Below are 21524 nucleotides of genomic sequence, written 5' to 3'. Positions count from 1 at the left end.
TATTCATTTCATCATTATTTAAAACATATGGCAAGATCAATAAGTGTGAAATGGAAAAGGACAGTTGAGAAAAGGAATTTTATTTTTAGGTTTCTAAGAACGTATATCAAAGACTGGCAAGTTTTCTTTGCTTAAAATAAGTCAACTTTTTAAACAATAACTTACAGATTTAATGGTCTTAATGCAATTTGTTAAATACATCAAAGTGAAATTTCTCTTTTAAATGCACAGCTTACATTAGTGCAAAATTATTGTTGCAAATTTGCATGTAGAAATTTGGGGAAGTGTGGGTCTATCATTTTCATCTATGATGCATTGTCCTCTTTTTTTTTTTTTCCCCCTGACTTTTTAGGGCCACACTTGCAGCATATAGAAGTTCCCAGGCTAGTGGTTGAATTGGAGCTGTAGCTGCCAGCCTACACCACAGCCGCAGCCACGCCAGATTTGAGCTGCATCTTCGACCTACACCACAGCTCGCAGTGATGCTGGATCTTTAACCCACTGAGTCAGGCCAGAGATCATACCCGAATTCTCACAGTTCCCAGTGGGATTCTACGGCTGAGTCACAATGAGAGCTCCATATTATCCTCTTTTATAACATCCCCAAAAGCACAAGGCCTCTCTCAGGTGGAGAAATATGCTGTTCTGCCCTGAGATAACCATCCAGCTGCAGGTTTGAACCCTCACAGTGTGAAGTCATGATACAGTGTGAAGTGGGGGGACATTAAGACCGTGAGCTTCAGGCCAGCCTGCCTGAGCTCCAGGCTTGGCTCCTCTCATCAGCCAAGTCACCCGGCCTGGCTGTGCCTTGGCACCCTTATCTGCAGAGGCAGGGGTCTCCTGGGAACTCCTAATGCCTTGGATTTGGGGCCTGGACCCACAGCCCCAGGGGGCGTGAGCCCTGCAGTGACACTGAGGACGAGGAGGAGACAGTAGCCCCTCGACCCACTGAGCCGATTTTATTTCTCCAGTATCTTAGACTGTTGATTTTTTTTCTTCCTCATATATTTTCTTACATTTGAGCATAATAATGTGATTCAAAAATGTAACCAAGCATTGTGGAATTTCAGGACATGGAGAGAAGTAACCGCCCTCTCCCGCAGTGGGTCAGGCACAAGTAGCGACATGTCCCTTTATCTTACCCCTGTGTGACTCAAAGGATGCCCATCTCCACCCCCCCACCCCCCCAGTCCCTGACAGAGCTGCCTGTGTGGTGGGCCCGGAAAGCTGGGCCCTTGTGGCTGAGTTGACACTGGCTGGTTCTGTCTCCGCAGAGGCACTCTGGAAGCAGTGGCGTAGGAGGGGGGGCTCCTTCTGGGTCCCCCAACAATTCTGTCTCCCTCAATATCCTGATGGAAACCTCTCTCCTCTCTCTCTCAGCCAGTGAGACCTGTCATCCGCTGGTAAGAACCTGGCTTGACCATGGCCCATGGGCGAGGGGCTGTGCAAAGCCTTGGTACCATGGGATCAACCATGCTTGGCAGTTCAGGCAGCAAAGGCACTTGCACCTCTTTTTCTCCCCCTTTAATTTGTTTCGTAGCCAAGAGTGTTTAACTTGTTTTCAGAACGTTTTGCTTTCGTTGAACCGTATGTTTTCATGAACCCCTGTCCCACCAATGTTAAAGAAAACATAGTTTTAAACAACACTTAGAGAATAATCGTCTATATAGAAGTCCGACTAGTTCATGCTTTTCTTAACGGATGTTACAGCCTCCTCTCAGGAGGTATATGATGGAATAATATAATAATAAACAGTCATTTGTGAAAAGACCCCAAGGGGCCCCTCGGTGAGCGTGAGACTCAGCAGGGAGCCCTGAACCAAGGAGCAGGGGTGACACTTGTAAATTGGCCATACCTGCCTCTTTTAGTAACTCCAGACAGCCTGCATCATGCAGTGATATGTAATGATTGCATCACCTTTTCTCAGACAAAGAATTGTTCTTTGCAAAAAATTTAGACACAACGAGAACCATGTATGTTAGATGTACATAAATTTATGACTATGTTTAAGGCAGCATTCAGTTTCAGAAAAGTGAAGAATTAACATGGCACATTTGAGACTCTATTTCTCTCCCATCAGGAAATAATTCTGATACATCTCTAAAGTACTTTTTCTATACAGCAAGTGATTTTTACCAAGGTTTGCATTCATGGGGTTTTAATTCACTGCTAGCAGGATAAAGTGCAGCTTTATACCTGTAAAGGTCCAGCTGATATTTAGAGGATTAAATCATAACCTTGATGTGTATCCATCGAGGAACTTTAGAAGGTTAACTTAGAAGCTTCATTGAAAAACAGTTTAGAAACCCAGAGGCTTGCACAGTGAGTAGAAATACTAATTCAGGGCCTTGGTCCTAAGGTTTTTAAGAATGGGGAAATGCATATTCCAAAGCTTCGGGATGTAAGATGGCTTCAGAATATATTCAGCATTTGACTGTAGTGAATGAGACACCTCATGTTGGGAGCTCGACTCAGCTCTGTCACCCATTGGCCGTGGGGACCTCGCGTGAGCCCAGGTGCTCGAGTAAGTGAGTTGCACTGGGGGCCTCTGAGGCCGTCTCCGTTGGAGCATTACTGGGTCCTCTGATGTTTTTTAGTCACTTTATTTTTAGGGTTACACTGTCCTTTCCTAAATATAGTGAAAGGTTGAGCTCTCTTCTCATGTTGACCATCGTCCCCACCGCAGGAGAGGCGTAGTCGGGTTCTGAGGGCAGATCTGGTGGTTTGATGCCCACAATTAACGAGGGTCTGTAACGTCCATCTGCCTGTGCTGAGTTCCAGACGGTTGACACCCACATTGCAGAGGTGGAATTGCGACTCATGTCCTTCTGGCTCCAGTGCTTTGAAAGCAGCTCACCGAGGGGTAGGGTTTGAGCATGACTTTCAGGGTGGTTAGCAGGACAAGAAGCAGGTCAGAGACGCAGAGCTTCTCAGGCTGGGTTCAGGGAACAGTGACCAGAGTGATTTTTTTTTTTTTTTTGGATGCCAGATACGTACCTGGAAGTAGCATGTGGACGTGGGTCTAGGCAGCACTATGGAAAGCCCTGGTCCAGGGCTGTGTTCCTCCCGCGGCTGATGGGAGCACAGCCCTCAGCCTGACCAGAGAGCGTGTTAAGGAGCTTAAAGCACGGTGGTTACCTGGGATGGATAGTAATCGGTAGAGACTGAGAGCAATGGGCCCAGCAAGGTCTGAGCCACAGACGGGGTTTGTGTGTGTGTATATTTATTTGTGTGTGTGTGTGTATGTGTCTGTGTTTATATGCTTGTGTGCATACATGTGGTGTGTATGTCTGTGTGTGTTTATATGCAGGTGTGCGTATATGTTGTGTGTGCGCGTTCATATGCGTGTGTGCATGTATGTCTGTGTTTATATGTGTGTGTGTGTGTGTGTGCATATATGTTGTGTGTGTGTGTTGTGTAATACCTTGGGCAGGTGGGGTGCAGTGCAGGGTGGTAAATAAGTGCCCTCAGGAGGCAGGCCTCCTGGCACCTTCTCATTGTCCCTCAAAGCGGACATTGATTCAGGCAGCAAGATGGTGAATTGAGGAAAGGCGGGGGCAGCACAGGACCCCCTCTTCACCAAGGGCATTGTGGCTCCAAGGCAGGCTAGGCAGGATATTGGGGGATACCGAGGGGTGACCCCAAAGAGTCCTTGCCTGTTAGGAAGCAGAAAAGCACATTTTCACATTCACGTAGGAGAGCGTGTTTTCTAATCCCGTTGGGATTCAGACCGGTGATGTGCAAACTGTCCATTTATTTACAGTCATTAAAGGAACTTCCAAAGTCTTCATTATTTTATGTTACGTTAGCCAGTTTTGTTATGGTTTAGTTTTGAAGGTAGTTAGACACTCAGAAACAAACTCTTTTATTTTTTTAAAAAATATAGTTCTTATTACTTGGCATTCGGTCAAATTACATGGTATTTTATCAAAATAAGGGTTTACCATAGCAATAAACAAAACGTTCAAGTTTCCCTTCGGTTTGACGGGAGAATCATATCTACAGGGATAGGTGGTATGTGTCAGTCCTGTCCTGACCGGTGTCATTAAGTTGATAACATTCTCAGTATGTGCTTGCCGTGCGCATTCAGGTGATGGAATGTAGACGGTGTCGTGGCGCCAGTGTTCTGTCATCTGGGAACATCCCCTGGTTTCTGAGTGTTTCCCATAAGGGTTCCTGAGCGTGGACGAGCCATGGATTCGTCAGCTGAAGAAAATTTTATCATAACTTTGTTCAGCCCTCGCTAGCCATGGAGACTGCAGATAGGTGACTGCACCCAATTAATAGACCGGAGGGCTTTCTCCTTTTCTTTGCAGCTGTAAAGCTAGTAATTATTTTCATTAAGCTTTGGACCAAGCCCACTGACACCTAAATAAGGGAAGTAGAACTATGTGAGAGGGGACAGATGGCGGAGGGTTCGGTGACGAGGGGGACACGTGTGCAGCAAACTTACTCCACAGCTTTAAAGAGTGTAAGGTGATAGCTTGGGGGTGATCCCGAGCGGAAAGTGCCCACCTGAGAGGCCGAAACCGGCGTTTTGTTTGGCTGCCCTTTGTGGAGGTAAAGATGTCAAGATTCTCTGCGTCAGTGCTGTCAGTGAAGGCTTTGAATCGCGTCTCATCAGCATATAGCGCATGAGACACACTAAGCACAGATGCAGTGTAATAAGCCCGGGATATGTAGAAAATTAAAAACTGTGTTCCTACTAAGTGATTACCGTCTAGTACAAGCCGGTCTTCATTTTTCAGTACAGAGAATTACCATGTAGTGTAAGCCGGCCTGCATTTTTCAGTGGAGGGAAGCTTCTTTTGCCCTAAGGCCTCTTTCTGGAAGGAGACTGCTGTGATCTCTCACTGCCGAGGTCACCAGAATCTTCCTTGGGAGACTCCCTGGCTCGCATCTGGGCTTTCCCACATTGACACCTGCTCCATCAGTGTGTCGATCGATGGACGTGGGAGGAGTAGCAGGCGAGGTCCTTGAAAGCCCCCGCATCCTGGGGGCAGTGGGTGACCGTGGCAGCTGAGCTGGACCTTTTGGCTGCACTCGTTCAGAGCAAGCGTGGCCTTCTGCGGTGGGGAGCTCGCCTGTGGTCGCTGGAGAACAGCAATGCCTGAGACATGTGGGGGCTCCGGGGAAAGGGGCAATGTCTGGAGACATTTTGGTTGTCACCGTGGTGGTGGGGGGGCATGGCATCTAGCCGATGGCCAGGGATATCACATACTGATAGTGCCCAGCACCGCAACAGAGACTTGACAGCCTTAAGTGTCAGCAGTGCTGAGATTGGGAAGCCCTGTCCTAGAGGAGAAATTGTGCAGGTGACACCAGAGCTGGGGAAGAGCCAGGCACCATCACTTAGCCTTCAGAGCTCAGCCGCAGAGGATGGAAGGCTGCTCTCGGTGTAACTGGGAAATGAAAGCTTATGAAGATTTAACCAGGGGACTGAAGCACGAGAGCAGATGTTTTGGGTTGAATGTATGGAAATTGCCAACATGGGGCTGTTTTTCAAAAAAGGAGAGGGTTGTTTCCTATGGTTCAGCTTGTAGAATTCCACATTAAAAAAAAAAATCATTTAAGAAGTAAAACATGGAGTGATCTGATTAATTTAGAGTCAAGATGAGGACGTTCCCACTGTGGCTCAGCAGTAACAAGCCCAACTAGTGTCCACGAGGACGCCAGTTCGATCCCTGGCCTTGCTCCGTGGATTAAGGCTTCCGCGTTGCCATGAGCTGTGGTGTAGGTTACAGACGCAGCTCAGATCCTGTGTTGTTGTGGCTGTGGTGTAGGCTGGTGGCTGTAGCTCTGATTTGACTCCTAGCCTGGGAACTTCCATGTGCTGCAAGTGTGGCCCTAAAAATCAAAAAAAAAAAAAAAAAAAAAAAAGTCAAGATGAAAAATACCTGAGATATATTTTGTCCAGAGCCCAGTCTGAGTGAGTGGAGGGGCTTCAGTGCACAGCCCAGGCCTGGCAGGTGGGAGATGGGGGGGTGGGGGGATGGGAAGAAGAGTGGCCCTGCTCCCCCACACAGGTACCTGAGGAGCTGACAAGGAGGAGGGTGTCCAGAGCACGGCCTCGTGATGAAGAGGTGGCCCACGTGCACAGATCATGCTCACTCCACATGGCAAGAGATCAGGCCATCTCACTTGCACGCTGGGCGTTCATGCGGACTCCGGCTCACCTGGAGGATTTTCAGACCTGGTGTCTTATTCACAGGCGGCAGGTGACCAATGGTGGGGTTTGCAAGACTCTCATGCAGTGGGGTATCTGTCCAAGGCCACCTGGCCCTGGCTGCCACATGGGTGGCCTGAGCAAGGGGATGTCCACTGTTGAACTTGAGCCCTGACCTCGCATGTAAATAACTGTTTCCTTCATTGGTGACCACATGGGTTTTCTGGCTTGAAGCTCTTATCCTTGGAAGTGGGGTCCTGACAGCTCCTGGGGGCCTTGGAAGGGTGGGTAGATATAGGTCTCCATGGCCCTGGGACAGCAGAAGGATAACCTGGTGTTGGAATATGGCTCTTGACCTACAGGATCTTTTCCGATTCAGGATTCAGTGAGGATTTTCAGGAAAGGCCCATTTTTCTTTAGGCAGAGCAGAAATGAGAGATGGAGAGAGAGCGATGGCTTCTAGCATTTCAGGTGCTAAATGGTTACTTGGGAAGCGGGTACTTTTAACTCCCATTTGGAAAGGAGTGATTTTAGAACATAACAGATTTTAAATCATGCCGGGGTTTTATGATCCATAACAGTTAGATTCAGAATCGAGGAGTTCCCATTGTGGCGCAGTGGTCAACGAATCCAACTAGGAACCTTGAGGTTGTGGGTTCGATCCCTGGCCTCACTCAGTGGGTTAAGGATCCGGTGTTGCCGTGAAATGTGGTGTAGGTTGTAGACGGGGCTCAGATCCTGTGTGGCTGTGGTTGTGGTGTAGGCCCTAAAAAGACGAAAGACAAAAAAAAAAAAAAAAAAAAAAGATTTGGAATTGAGGGCATCACATCAAAAAAAGCACTTTAAATGGCAAGTTTTGTTTCTGTGAGAAAGTGCTCTCCTTGTGGGGAATAATCTCTTTTTGTCTGTTGATTTCTTCTTAATGCTTAACAATAATAAGTGGTGGGGTGGGAATTGCAGATTGTTGAGCTATTAACGCTGTTTACTGGAACACATTTAGAGAGAACATTGTTTTCTAAAGAAATAATGCACAACAGTTTTCTTTTGTTCTTCTATGGAAAAATAGCTTTTCGTAGGTATTTGTGGGCTACAGACATGTTAGCAAAAGAGAACCTTCTAGTAATAAGACATTAAAATAAAGTAACTACCTTTTTTTCTTACTTGAGTCTTGCATTGAATGAGTGCAGTGCGGTGCTTTTGTCAAGACCCATTGCCCTGGTGTCACCTATTTCTTCTGGTCCCTGGGCCCCTTGGAGTGCTGGCTGTCCCCTGCCCCTGAGGAGGTTACTGCTGGGAGGCCGGGGTGGTGCGTTATTCACCCTCAGACCCCTCACCGTGGTTGCTGTGGTGCCTTCAAACCCAGTTAGTGCTTGATCAGTTTGCGCTTGACCAGTTTGTCAACTGACTGTTAGGTGGTATGGTGTAGAATCATCAGAACAGCTTGGCTTTCATTGCAGACTCTTTTTTTAATGAGTAATTTTAAATCAGGTCTATTTTAAGTCTTAATTTTCAATTCTTCACAAATTAATATTTTAATAAGATTATCATTTAAAATGCTTCTGTAATTTAATAGCAGCAGTGACGGATGAGGCTTAAGAATTTGCAGAGTGCTTTCCTGTCGGTCTCTGTCGCCCTTTGTCAGAGCACCGTTTGTTCCCCTTTTATGGACAGTGGAATTGCTTGCTCAGGAGACAGCTACCTGCTCAAGGTCAGACAGCACAGCAGCGCTATCTTTTAGGAGTCTTATCTCCAAATCCTTCCTTTTCCTCCTTCCTCATTCCCTCCAACATCTACCTGAAGGCAACTTCATTTCAAGAAAAAAAGCATTTTTTTAAGGTCCTAAAATGAATTTCATCATTTGTAAATTAAAAATCAGAATGTTGGAGTTCCCGTCGTGGCTCAGTGGTTAACGAATCCAACTAGGAACCAGGGTTTAATCCCTGGCCTTGCTCAGTGGGTTAAGGATCCGGCATTGCCGTGAGCTGTGGTGTAAGTTGCAGATGTGGTTCTGGTGTGGTATTGCTGTGGCTCTGGCATAAGCCGACGGCTACAGCTCCCGATTCAACCCCTAGCCTGGGAACCTCCATGTGCCGCTAATGCAGCCCTCGAAAAGTTAAAAAGACAAAAATAAAATGAAATAAAGTGAAAACCAGAATGTTAATCAGATATTCCTTGAATTTGAAGAGTTGGGTGTGGATTCTTGAGATGTCAATTAATTACCCTGGGTGGTCTGATCCCCCCACCTCCTTCCTTCCTCCAGAGGGGGCTCCCCATCACAGGGTGGGTGGCAGGGCCAAGTCTCAGGGTTGTCAATCCCACTACTTTGTCGGTGGTTCTGGCCTGAGGTTTCTTCAGAATCAGGAGGTCAGAGCTGGCTCCTTTTCGGATGTTTCTCTCAATTTTCAGCTCTTCTTGGGAGCTCTTTGTCCAAACACAAATTAAATTACAAAAAAGGCGGCAGCTCCCTGGTGGCTCAGTAGGTTAAGGATCCAGCATTCTCTCTGCTGTGGCTCAGGTTACTGCAGTGGCACGGGTTTGATCCCTGGCCCAGGAACTTCAGCATACCACGGACACGGCCGAAAGAAAAATTAAAAAAAGGGAAGAAGTAGTAGTTGTAATTCTGTTGTCTAAGCAGAAACTTAAAACAATGCCAATTTGGACTGCTCTTTGTCCTCTGTCCCACCTGGGTGGGATGGCCTGTAGGCCCCTGGAATTGAATGACCATCGGGATGCCCTCTTTTTTTTTTTTTTTTTGACAGAACGTAAAAATGCTAAAAGCTTCAGCTTTGCCCCTATGCGCAGGTGGAATAATTTTCCTTAAGGAAACAAAGGAGAGACCATAAATTTTGTGTTATCCTAGGATCTAAAGAATGAATAGTAATTATATTCCAAAGTTTGTTTATTTTCTGGGGTGAACACACCAGGAGACATGGGAGGCTCCAGCAGAAATAGCTTTTCCTTTTAGCCGTCCCTGGATCCTGGCTAGGGGACAGCCAGCAGAACTCAGCAGCACCCTGCGGGCCTGAGGGCCCGGCGGCTGATCGCAGCAGGTGAAGAGGCAGGTCGTTGAGCACGCTGGACACTGGTCTTTTACAGAGTCAGCAGCCCTAAGTCTTGTAAGCAAAGTGGAAGCCACAGGAAGATGAACACAGAAGCCGCACACGTCGTAGGCCCCCTAGAGTTCATTCTGAAGGAAAAATAGGAATCTTGATTTCTTATTGCCATCCTGGGGAGTCTCTTCTTGTTTTTTTCCATAGACTATTTCCCACCACCACCTCTCCACACCCGCACCTGCACGCACGCACACACCGTTTGTTTCAAGCAGTTTCGATCCCTGGCCCAGGAACTTCATCACCACACCAGCACACTTCTTCGTACTTAGCACAGATACGAAGAGGAGTACTTGTGGAGGCCTGTTCTTATTTTGAGGGTCTCACCTATGCCCTCCTGTGACTGCACTTCCCTGTGAGTCAGGGCTGTGTGGATTTGTACGTATTTCAGAAGCACATTTTTTTTTTTTTTTTTTTTTTTTTTGTCTCTTTGCTATTTCTTTGGGCCACTCCTGTGGCATATGGACGTTCCCAGGCTAGGGGTCTAATCGGAGCTGTAGCTGCCAGCCTACACCAGAGCCACAGCAACGCGGGATCCGAGCCACGTCTGCAACCTACACCACAGCTCATGGCAACGCCGGATCCTTAACCCACTGAGCAAGGGCAGGGACCGAACTCGCAACCTCATGGTTCCTAGTCGGATTCGTTAACCACTGCGCCACGACGGGAACTCCCAGAAGCACATTTTTAAGCCACAACAGTTATTTGTTGATGTCACTTTGCTTTTTAAGGCTGCACCCATGGCATATGTAGGTTCCCAGGCTAGGGGTCAAATCAGAGCTACAGCTGCCGGCCTACACCACAGCTCACAGCAACACCAGATCCTTAACCCACTGAGCGAGGCCAGGGATCCAACCAGCAACCTCATGGTTCCTAGTCGGATTTGTTTCCACTGCACCACCACAGGAACTGCCTATGTTTGCATTTTAAAATGATTATTGGGCAAGGTGCATGAGAGGAAAGAAAAATCAGTACTTGAGAGCGAAGAAATGTCCTCAAAATGGTGCTATGCTCTGTGCACAAGGCTCACTGCTCGTGGCTGTCCAGGGGTTTGTCATTGACCCCGAGCTCACGTTTTCTCTTTTTATAAAGAGGAAGAGCATGCTTGGGTTTGTGTTCAAACCTTGGGTGCTTTCTGGCCTTGATTGACCTCCTGTTTCATGTCTGTAAAATGGGAAGATCAGGAATTCCCGACATGGCTCAGCAGTTAGCAATCCATGAGGACATAGGTTCACTCCTTGGCCTTGCTCAGTGGGTTAAGGATCCGGCTTTGCCGTGAGCTGTGGTGTAGGTTGCCTACGTGGCTCGGAGGCCACTTTGCTGTGGCTCTGGCGTAGGCCAGTGGCTTCAGCTCCCATTGGACCCCTAGCCTGGGAACCTCCATATGCCGCGAGTGCAGCCCTAAAAGAAAACAGACAAAGAGTAACTTTTAAAAATAAAAAATAAAATGAGAAGATTGAATGATGACCTCTTAGATTTTTCTTCTCTGAGTTTTTACAGTTGCAAAGGAACAAAGTAAATACCCTGCTGTGCAAATTGAGTAGAGATGTGTTTTCCCTCCTGAATTTCTGACTTCGTTCTATGGTAGCAGAGGTGGTTGTAGGACCCTAACCTAAATTCTATCATGAGGGGCAGGTGACTGCTCTACTTGGCACCATGTGGGGGGTGTTGGTCGCACCTTCTTGCAGCCTCAAGGCAGCGCCTGGATGTGCTAATAAGCCTGTGGTTTCATGCAAGAATTTTCTTTTATTACCCTGAGAGGAATATAGCTTGTCTAGCTGATGTGTTCCTGAGACAGGGTGAACGGTGAACCTGGGAACAGTATGGCCGCCCATGTCTTTGTACTGGTGTTAATGGTAACTGCATATTTCAGACTCTGGGCTAAGTCCCACCTCAGTGATCCTGTGGGTACTTGCGGGATTATGCACCATACGTGCATTTCTAACCATCCTGTCTTTGGCAATGGCAGTGACTCCATGCTTTTGCTTCTGCTGCACAGCATTGTAAAAACTGTGGTGGAGAGTGGAGAGACCTGAGCCAGTTTGGCCTCTGAAATGGGCAGCTGGTTGCCTCAGAAAAGGCAGCTCTTTGTACCCTCCCACCCCAGCCCCCAGCCCCTGTAAACTCCCAAGGCGCACAGACCTAGCCCTCAGCTCTGGCCGCCAGGTGAGGTTGTGGCATCAGCACCCAGTGACCTGAGAGTGCCTTCTGCACGTGGGAGTCTGCGACTTCCACGTCCCCAACCGCTGCGTCCCAGCAGCATGCCCTTGAAGCCCTCGTCTGCTAACGTCTCGTTGTGAGGGGCTAATCACCGCTCTGCGGCATCTGCATTGCCCTCATTAAGCAGCCTGTTGTGCAAGCTGTAATGTTGTGGATTTGAGGCTTATCAGGGTCACGACTAAAACAGTCATTACGCAGGCGGCCGAGGCATCTCAGGGCGTGATTGGTGCAGCTGGCAGGTCACTGCTCTCCACCACCCTCCAGCCACGTCCCTCAGCTTATGGATCATAAACATCCCAGAATTTCCTGGTGGGCCTGCCGCCTCCCTGTCCCCTCCCCCAGGAGCTGTGAAAAGCTGTTATAGGGAGCACAACGTGAGCAGCCCTGTGGTCCATGTGCTGCAGGCAGGGGCTGTGCTGGTCAAGGCCAAGGGGGCTTTCCTGCCATTCCCATGGCTGACTCGGGGCTGAGGGCAAGATCCAGGGCCTTGTCAGAGCTGCTGACCTCTGAGTGCCCTGGGCATCCTTGCACCAGCTCACTTGCTGATCTCCAAAAAGATTTTGAGCAAAGGTTGCTCTGGGTTTGGGGGCCACAGGGGGGGCTCTGGCTTTCTTCCCACCGAAGAAACAATGAAGTTTTTTACTTGAAACTCCTACATTCTCCCTAAGATCAGAAGCAAACACAAGGATGTCTGTTCTTACCGCTTCTGTTAAACGGCGTACTGCAGTGCAGCCAAGTCAATTGGGTAAGAAAGCCGCACAAGTGACACCCAGACTAGAAAGAAAAAGGAAAGCTGTTTGTATTCACAGATGACATGATCTTGTGTATAGAAAACACACACACAAACCCCTATTAGAACGAATAAATGAATTCAGCAAAGGATATATACAAACCCCCAAACTATTTCTGTACATCAGAACAGACAATTTGAAGAAGAGATTAGGAAAATAACTTCCATTTATAGTAGCATCAAAAAGGAAAAAATGTTTAGGAATGAATTTAACCAAAGGAGTATGAGAAGTATACACTGAAAACTACAAAATGTTTCTGTAAGAAATTAAAGAAGACCTAGATGAATGGGAAAATATTCCACATTCCTGGGTTGGAATAAATATTGCTAAGATGGCACTAACTCCCTAAGTTGAGCTACAAATTTCAGCACAATACCTATCAAAATCCCGGGGGCCTTTTTTGCAAAAACAGAAATGCTTCTATTAAAATTCATATGCAATTGCAAGGGACCTTGAATAGCCAAAACAATCTTGAAAAGGAGGAACAAAATTAGAGAACTCACACATCCCAATTTCAAAACTTACTGCACGAGTACAGTAATCAAAACAATGTGGTATTGGTAAAAGGTTAGACATATAGCTCAGTGGAATAGAATTGAGAAATAAACATATATCTGTGGTCAAATGATTTTTGATAGACGTGCCAGGACATTTCACTGGGGGAAAAAGAGTCTTCTTAGCAAGTGGTGCTAGGACTGCTGGGTGTCTACATGCAGAAGAATGAGGGTGGATCCATCGTCATGCCGTGTATAAAAATTAACTCAAGGTGGATGGAAGACCCCAGTGTGTGAGCAAAGAGTATAGAACTTACAGGAGAAAATTGTTGTGACCTTGGGTTTTGCAGGGGGGTTTGAAGGTCTGACACCAAAAGAAGAAGCAACCAAAGGAAAAGATGGGTCAAGTTTTACTTCATCAAAATCTTAAGTCTTTTGTGTATCAAAGGACACTATCAAGCAAGTGAAAAGACAACCCACAGAATGATAGGAAGTATTTGCAAATCATCTATCTGATAAGAACATATAAAGAGGTCTTAGAGCTCAACAACAAAATGACAGCCCAGTTTAAAAATGGGTAAAGGACTTAAGCATTTCTCCAAAGAAGATATAATAACGGCCAAATAAGCACATGAAGTTTTCAACATCATTAGTTACCAGGGAAATGCCACAGCGAGATACCACTTCACACTAGGATGGCTGGAATAATAATGTTTAACAAAACAAACCATGGAAAGTAACACATGTTGAGGAGGCGGTGGAGAAATCGGAACCCTCCTATGTTACTATGAGAACATAAAGTGGGGAAACGGCTGTGGAAGAGCGTTTGGCAGTTCCTTGGAAGTTCAGCATGAAATTATCGTGTGAACCAGCAATTCCACTCCTAGGTACATGCCCAAAAGAATTAAAAAGTATTCAAACGAAAACTTGTTCACAGCTTTTCATAGTAGGACTCTTCACCATCAGCAAAAGGTGGAAACAACCCAGATGTCCATCAACTGAGGAAAAGATAAACCAAATGCGGCCTGTCGATACAATGAAAGATTATCTGGTTATTAAAAGGAAAAACGTATTGCTGCATGCTGCTGCATGGATGGCCCTTAAACACATGCTAAATGAAGGAAGCCAGAGTAAAAAACACCACACCACACACATCTTGGGAGTTCCTGTTGGGGCACAGCGGAAATGACTCTGACTAGTATCCGTGAGGATGCCAGTTCCATCCCTGGCCTCGCTCGGTGGGTTAAGGATCTGGTGTTGCCACGAACTATGGTGTAGGTTGCAGATGTAGCTCGGATCCTGCGTGGCTGTGACTGTGGTGTAGGCAGGCAGCTGTAGCTCTGATTGGACCCCTATCCTGGGACCCTCCATATGCTTCAGGTGCAGCCATAAAAACACTACATATTATATGATTCCATGTTCTGAAATGTCCAGGACAGGTGTATCCATAGAGACAGCAAGTCAGTAGTGGTTGCCTGGTGGGAGGGGGTCAGGGGAGGACTGCTGATGGGGAGAGGGTTTCATTTGGGGGTAACGAAAATGTTCTCAAATTAGATAGTGGTAACAGTGCACCGTTCTATGAATATACTAAAAGCTACTGAGTTGTACACTTGAAAGCATGAATTTTATTATGCCTAAATATTTAAAGCCTTCTCAAACAACAAAAAAGAAAAAGAAGCAGTTAAGACAGCCTGGTGGCATATCAAATAAAATTCGTAGTGTTTCTTAAAATCTGTTAAGCAGTCAGCCTCCCCCTCCTCCTGACGTCGTCAGCCGGTTAAGTCGAGCAGAATTCTTCCTCAAAGATGAGGGATTAATGGTCAGACAATTATAAAAAATAATTTGAGGCTCTCCTTTAGGGCTGGAGGGTTACAGTGACTTTCTCTGCCATCTGCCTGCTTGTTCTTGGTCAGAACAGCTCCTGTAACTGGCACAAGTTTTTGTTTGTCACCCCTTCCTCTTTCCTCCCTGCTGTCAGAGAAACCCCGTGTCTCCTTGGGAGCATTTTTCATGGTGAAACGTACAGGTGATTTTGTTTCTCCAGCTGCAGAACCCAATTACTCTGTACTGTCATATTTCTCCTGGCCTTGGTAACGTAGTTACCCCCGGAGAAGTAACATTAGTCCAGCATTTCTAAAAATCTCTGCCTTTTCTGCAAACAGATTACACCGCACCTTGCACAGAGGCTGTATCACACATATTCCTTGGCCCAGATCTTGAAAGTCATTTTTAGCTTTGTCCTGCTCTGTTTTTATGTCCAGTGACTTTTCTGAAAATGCATTGCTTGTGATGTGACCTGTTACGCTTTTCTTAAAGGCCAGAATCGTAAATCCTTTCTTTTTGTCCACAAAAACTCCTTCTTGAACCAATGAAGAGCATGTAGAGGCCAGGTCACAGCTTGCCGTGGCCAGAGGAGGCCTGTGTGCAGAGCTGAAGGGGCAGCAACCCGCCAGCGGAAGGGAGAGTACCAGGCCTTGGACTTGGAGGGCTCTTCAGAGTTGTGTGTCTGGTAACGAAGACTTTTTTGTTGCTCAGCATTTCTGAGCCTGGCCCATAAGGTGATAATTAATACTTACCAGTGTGTCCTCGAGGTACTGCAGGGTGGTGCCTGCCTGGTTAATTGTTAAAGCTTAAAGCATCGCCAGGTGCCGTGTTAAAAGCATCCCTCTGCAGTCACATCTTTTGATTGTTAGTAATGCTACTTGGGTGCGGGATGAACGGGATCTTTCTTTTCACCAGATTAACGGAGTAACCAATTCCCAACATTCCCCATCTCACCAAACAAAAGAACCTCAGGGAGAATTTTCCAGATAAAAGATAGGTATCTTCTTTGGAAAAATAGCAGTGAAGTCATTCATGCTAGCATTTTCATTTTCTTAAAATGAACCATGAAAGGAGGAGCCCAGGGACTTTGCATACATGGGTTTTATTTCTGAGCAATTCCCTCTGGCCTCCTGGAGGGTCTGAGTGACTTTAGGTGGAATAACCGGATCTGTTTGCTCCGAGGAGCAGGCGTGAGTCTGCTATGGAAGCAGGAAGACAGATGGCCGGCTATTGTGTTACCTCCATCATCTGCTGGGCCCTGAGCAAATATTAAGTGAATAATATATATGTAATTGGTGTGAAAGTACAGTTGCAACATTTCTAATTCCGTTTGAAGGATGGCTACTTCTTGAACATTTGTATTCCATAGAATATTATATTGAAACATTTTTGTTTACAGGGTTAATCCATTTTAAACTGCGTTAAAGTGAACACGTTCCCCCATTTTTAACACCACTGTGCAATATTTTGAATCGAAATGGCCTGTAATGGCCCCTTTTTTTATTTTCCATAACAACATGAGCACTAAATTATAGCTGTGCAATTATGTAAACAATGGAAATGCTTCCAGAATGAATCCTTCCTTTTAAATTTTCATTTTGCGTAATTGTTGGAAGGTTTGGAGCCATAATAAACAAAATTATTTTACACATTTATCGTTCTAAAGGTCAATTAGAAGAGAACTAAAGAAACAACACTATGCAAAATGAATAAACCAATTCCTGTTGCCATCACCATATGTTTTTCTTATCACTTATGGTTTTTCCAGTTACTGTGTACATAGCATTCAATTAAAGCGATTCATTTACTAGGCTGAAAGCGGTTTGTGTTTATAGAACTGTGCTTTGGAGGAGAGGAAACAACCCGCCTCTATTTGAATTACCTGATTTTTTTGTAAGATCAGTGATAAGAGACAGATGTTCCCACCAGTTACTTTCTCATAAACCTGAATCTTTGGATAAGCTGCAAATTCACAGTTATAGCATCTTACAAGCTAGTTTTCACACTCAGTGTGCAGCGTGCATGTGGACATTTAACCAAAAATGAGAGGGAAATATGAGTTTGGTGGTTTGTTCCCTGGATTACAGCATCTTGCAGATTGAATTTTATTTCCTTGGAATAAAAGCATGTAAAAGAGTTTCATACCAGTCAGTTTTCAAGAATACAGTTAATTCCTATTTTTGAGTCCGTTTTTCATTGAGCTTATTGTTTGGCTTATTGTTTTCAGGCTGTTAGGATATGGAAAAAAAGCTAATTTTTGCTACCTGACTCACTTGATTGCGGTAAATACGAGAACTTCTTAGAAGAATGGACTCTGGAAAATTGAAAAAAGAGCATTTTCCTGTCTTTATTATTTGCCTTATAAGTGTATTCACTACAGCTCATTGCTGTATGCTTTGCCAAGGATGGTGAGAATGTTAATTTTTAGGTTTTTTTCACTTCTGGAATGATGTAATCTAAGAGGCTTTGGGACCACCTTTGAAATGTTTTAGAAAGTGCTTTCTGAGTCTCAGCAAAATAGTAGTGCGCTGAATTCTATAAGTAAATTCTTGAAAGTAAAAATCCTTCCTAGTGCTTCCCTTTTGCTTTTTCTCTGTTTACCTCTGTGACCCTTTTCAGTTTACAAAGGTATTCACATCTCTCCCATTAGATGCACCCTTAGGGGGAATCAGCCCGTTTTATGGAAGAGAAACGTGAAGCTCTAAGCCTGACGTGCTCTGTCCTCCATCATGTACACGAGGCCTGGGGCTCCTTTATCTCGGCCAGAGTCTGACTTTAGGGAGGCACCTCCTGCCGTGGTCACAGGGAGGGAGCGCCGCGTAGCATTGGATCGCACCCTGGGCACGGTGGCCAGTCCAGCTCTGCCAGCCCTGGGACTCAGGCAGGTGGCTGGAGCGGGCCCAGACCTTTCCCCACCCGGGATGCAGACCACTCTTTTACCATCCAGCTGTGGCGTGCAGTAAAACTTTGGTGCTTTGTACCATGACTGCTGATCGAGGGGTTGTTTTCCATTTATGACACAGGATATGAGTTTTTCCAGAATACTCTCACTTACATGAAAAGAAGTTGAGTTACTTTGAAAGTCAGACAAATAATGTTCGCTTTGGACTGGAATGGGATAAAAAGCATGAGGGCGCCCGTGAACGATTGGTGTTTGGGAAGCACCATCCTGACCGGTCTCTATAAAGCCCTGGAGACTGTGGACAAAGTTTCAGTCTCACGATTTTCATTTTCCCGAAGGTCCCGGTCATGCCGTGATCTCCGTGTGGAGGAAGGAGAAAACAGGATCCTTCCAGAAGTGCGAGGACACTTTGATGTCCCTCTGTTGGGAAGACGCAGCTGCTTCCTTTCCAGGACCACTGTTATTCCTGATCTCAAAATGTTGTCCCAAAGCTGTCATCTTTGGGTGGTTCCATTCCAGTGTGGCTGAGCGAAATAAGCAAGCATATGGCTCTAACTTGGCTGACTGGCCGTACTTCTCCCCTTTAACCCCCGCGTTAACCCCGGCCCAGAGCTGCTTTAACTGGCGGCCGTTCGACCCGCTTCTCCGGGGGCCGCCTTCCGTGGGTGGTGGGGCAGGCCAGGCAAGCCATCTGTTATTTTGCCCTCTCTTTCCAATCTTCTCGCCCATAGAAACAGGTTCCGTTGAAGAGACTGGCCCAGGGCCAGGGGGTGGAGAGCCCTGTGACTTTATCTGGGCTGCATGCACTTCTGCTGTCTTCAGCATCAGTGGCAACTTAGTAATTTTTTTGAATGCCCCCTTTACAGCTCATTGCCTTGACGCACATGAATCTTCTGAAGCAAAAATGGATTTTGTGTATAAATTCTGGCTTTAGCTTGTTAAAGGATTTAGTTCATAATTCCCATAAACAGATCCCAGAAAACCCCTTTAAAAAAAAAAAAAAACCATTAAAACTCTAAATTCCAGTGGTGAAAATATGCCATTGAACTGTGTGCTAAAGATTTAAAAAATCGACAGGGTTCAAGGCTGAGTTCCTCCTCCCAACAGATGGAATTAACACAAACAGCAGAGTTAGCATCATGGTGTCTGCACTATTAATCTTCAAACGCGTGGCGTGCTGCTACCTTGCGGGCCAGGTTTGCACGAATCCTTTCCTGGCAGCATATGTCAACAGAAGCGCGCTTCCATCTGCCGCCCCAGAGCTTGATGCCTGGTATTCCGAGATGGGGCCCCGCGCCCAGCGTACCTCTGTGAGTAATTACAGGTGTGCGGTGAGGAGCCCAGGGCATTAATCAGAGGTTTCATTATGAAAAAGGTAGATCTTTTGTCCCGCTCTTAGCGCGTGAGTTGACCACACACTTTCTAAACTGCCGCGTCCATCTGCTCAGCCCCCAGAATGTTTGCCTTGGCTGCTGTGGACGCGCAAGTGTACAAAGGACGTGATCACAGCAGGTTTAAACATTAACCCGGGTGAAGTGGGGTTCGGGCTTTTCTTTCCTTTCCTCCTTCCTTCCTCCCTTTTATCTGTCTATCTGTTTATCTCTCTCTATTTTTTGATAGAGGAAAGCTCTGCCGAAATACTAAAACCTTAAATTAGTGCTGGCTAAATAATTTACCGTACATGGTCTCTAATAGAGTAAGCCGTGTACTGTTATTTTAAGACCATAAACAGCAGGATTTGTAGAAACTAAATGAGTCTCCTCTGTAAGGAAGAAAATAAGTCTTAGGAAAAATGTTTTGTGACCACAGGAAAGATCTCTTAAGATTATAAGTTGTTAAGTGAGGTTATTTTTATTATAAAGGACTTAATGTGTTAAAAGTGACCACATTGCTACTTTTCTGCTCTCATTTAATCATATTAAATCAGGATTATTGTAAAGGATTTTTCAAATAGCCACACTGAAATTTGGGTTGGTTTTTTTTTTTTTTTTTTAAATACTTTGCTCCTTATTTGTATTTTGAGACCAGCTATATAGGTTATTTAAATACAGTCCCATAACCTTAGTACTTCAGTACATTTGGTTAATGTGCTTGGCCTAGAGCTGCAGAAAAGCAGTTTGTGGTTTTCTTCCTAATCCCCTTTGCACAGAAGCACGGGCACAGATGGCTTCAGGGATGTGGCCTGGCCGTAGATGGCGTGAACGCCGGCCAGGAGGGGAGCCTGGTCTGCTGCGGGCTGGAATGGGGCGGTGCTGTCAGGATAGAGCTGGTGGGTGGGGGCCCCTCCAGACCCAGGTAGGCTGGGCGTCCTGGGCTGGGATGGTCTACACGCTGCCCCCTGTGCACAGAGTGACCTCTGCACCAGGCTTGTACCTCGAGACCCAGTCTATCCAGAACCCCACTGACCACCTGCCCTTGGAGTGTGACCCGTCACAGCGTGACCCGGTGCCTCACACGCCCTGTGGGTGAAAGTTGTCGTCTCTTTGACTATTTTGCCATTTCTAATGTAACAGTGGGCTTCGATGTTTGAGAATTGAAGGGAAGTGATAGGTGTTTGAAGGTTTCATTCATCTCTGTCTCAGCACCCCGTACCCTGTCCAGGGAGCACACCTGTGCAGGGAACACGGAAGAGCCGTGTGGTCCCAGCGTCATGATGGAGATCTTGGACGAGTCGCCCCACAGTCTAGCGTCCCCATCCTCTCAGCTGTGAAATGAGCACGACAGCCCTGGGACTAACTCCTCTCCTGGTCCCCCTCTCCCTGGAAAACCTTCGTGCTATGTGCTTTCTTCACTGATCTCACACAGTCGCAGGGACGGATGGGCTGATGACTTTGGGACTTTGTTCTGGGAAGCTCCAGTTGCGTTTTCTCCCCTCCCTTGCAGGACATCTTAAACACCATCGTAAGGCACTGTCCGCCCCGCTTCTTCTCCCTGGGTTTGCCCGGCTTCTCCATGCTGATGGGGGACTTCATCACGGCCGCCGCCAGGGTCCTCAGCGCAGACATGCTGGCGGTGAGTGTGGCGACGCTCGACACCCCGACTCCCGGGAGGCTTCGCAGGGCTGAGAGGTTCAGATTTCTCCACTCCTAACAGGTGTGGACTCATTAGTGCAACGTGAAACCAGGCTCTCGGGTAGAGGCCCCGGCAGCTGATGTGTGAGATTGTAGGCTGAGATGACACAGTGCTGGTGGGAAGGCGTTTCATCAAAAGGCCAGAGTGTGAGAAATCATATCCCCACGAAGACCTCAGCGCATTTACACGGTCAGAGCCAGGGCTGATCTGCTAGATTTTATTAGCATTTTCAGTCAGTGGAAGCACAGGCATAGATGTGGTGGAGAAGAGAGAATTTTACCTGTACATTGTCAGTAAGGTTTTTCTCTATTATTTAGTCTTAGTCACTATAAGTCCAATAGAAAATATTTTCTTAAAATATTAGAATGAAATTTTAACCAGAAAAGTTAATATATATGTTCTTATTAATATGGCATAAAATTCTGGCAAAATTTCTGTACAAAAACATTAGAAGCCTGGAGTTCCCGTCATGGCTTAGCAGTTAACGATCCTGACTAGTATCCATGAGGACATAGGTTCAATCCCTGGCCTTGCTCAGTGGGTTAAGAATCTGGCGTTGCTGTGAGCTATGGGGGAGGTTGCAGATGCAACTTGGATCTGGCGTTGCTGTGGCTGTGGTGTAGCCTGGCAGCTACAGCTCCAGTTTGACCCCTAGCCTGGGAACCTCCTCCACATGTCGCAGGTGCAGCCCTAAAAAGACCCCCCCCCAAAAAAAAAATTAGAAGCCAGTGGACTACATGTGCATTCAGGGCTACTGAAAGAATTTATTTAAAATCTAACATATCATTATTAGGGCAAAATATTAATGCCTTTTGAGAGAACTCCTACAGGTTTAAATTTAGAGGCCTCTTACAGTTGTGTTTTGTACAACCGTTACCTGTTCAGACCCATTTTTTCCATCTGCACATGCTGTGTAGATAGAATGAGCTTTACTGTATGCCAAGG

The 21524-nt window shown here is 46.2% G+C and overlaps 1 protein-coding gene across 10 annotated transcripts in view; it reads left to right on the top strand.

Annotated features, from left to right (window-relative positions):
• Window positions 1–21524, top strand: part of RALGAPA2 (Ral GTPase activating protein catalytic alpha subunit 2) — a 271136-nt gene that overhangs the window by 126354 nt on the left and 123258 nt on the right. For 7 of the 10 annotated variants that reach the window (XR_002340063.1, XM_021078026.1, XM_021078030.1 and 4 more), the window contains one exon: window positions 20391–20519. The exons of the other annotated variants lie outside the window; for them this stretch is intronic. Coding sequence is in view for 6 of the 7 variants with exons in the window: in XM_021078026.1 (XP_020933685.1) it covers window positions 20391–20519 (129 nt within the window). In the remaining variant the exon portion in view is untranslated. The remainder of the gene's footprint in view (window positions 1–20390; window positions 20520–21524) is intronic. 10 annotated transcript variants of the gene reach the window in all.

This window comes from Sus scrofa, chromosome 17 (assembly GCF_000003025.6).
Source record: "Sus scrofa isolate TJ Tabasco breed Duroc chromosome 17, Sscrofa11.1, whole genome shotgun sequence".
In the NCBI taxonomy this organism is placed as follows: domain Eukaryota; kingdom Metazoa; phylum Chordata; class Mammalia; order Artiodactyla; family Suidae; genus Sus; species Sus scrofa.
This window is presented reverse-complemented; position numbering and strand designations above follow the sequence as displayed.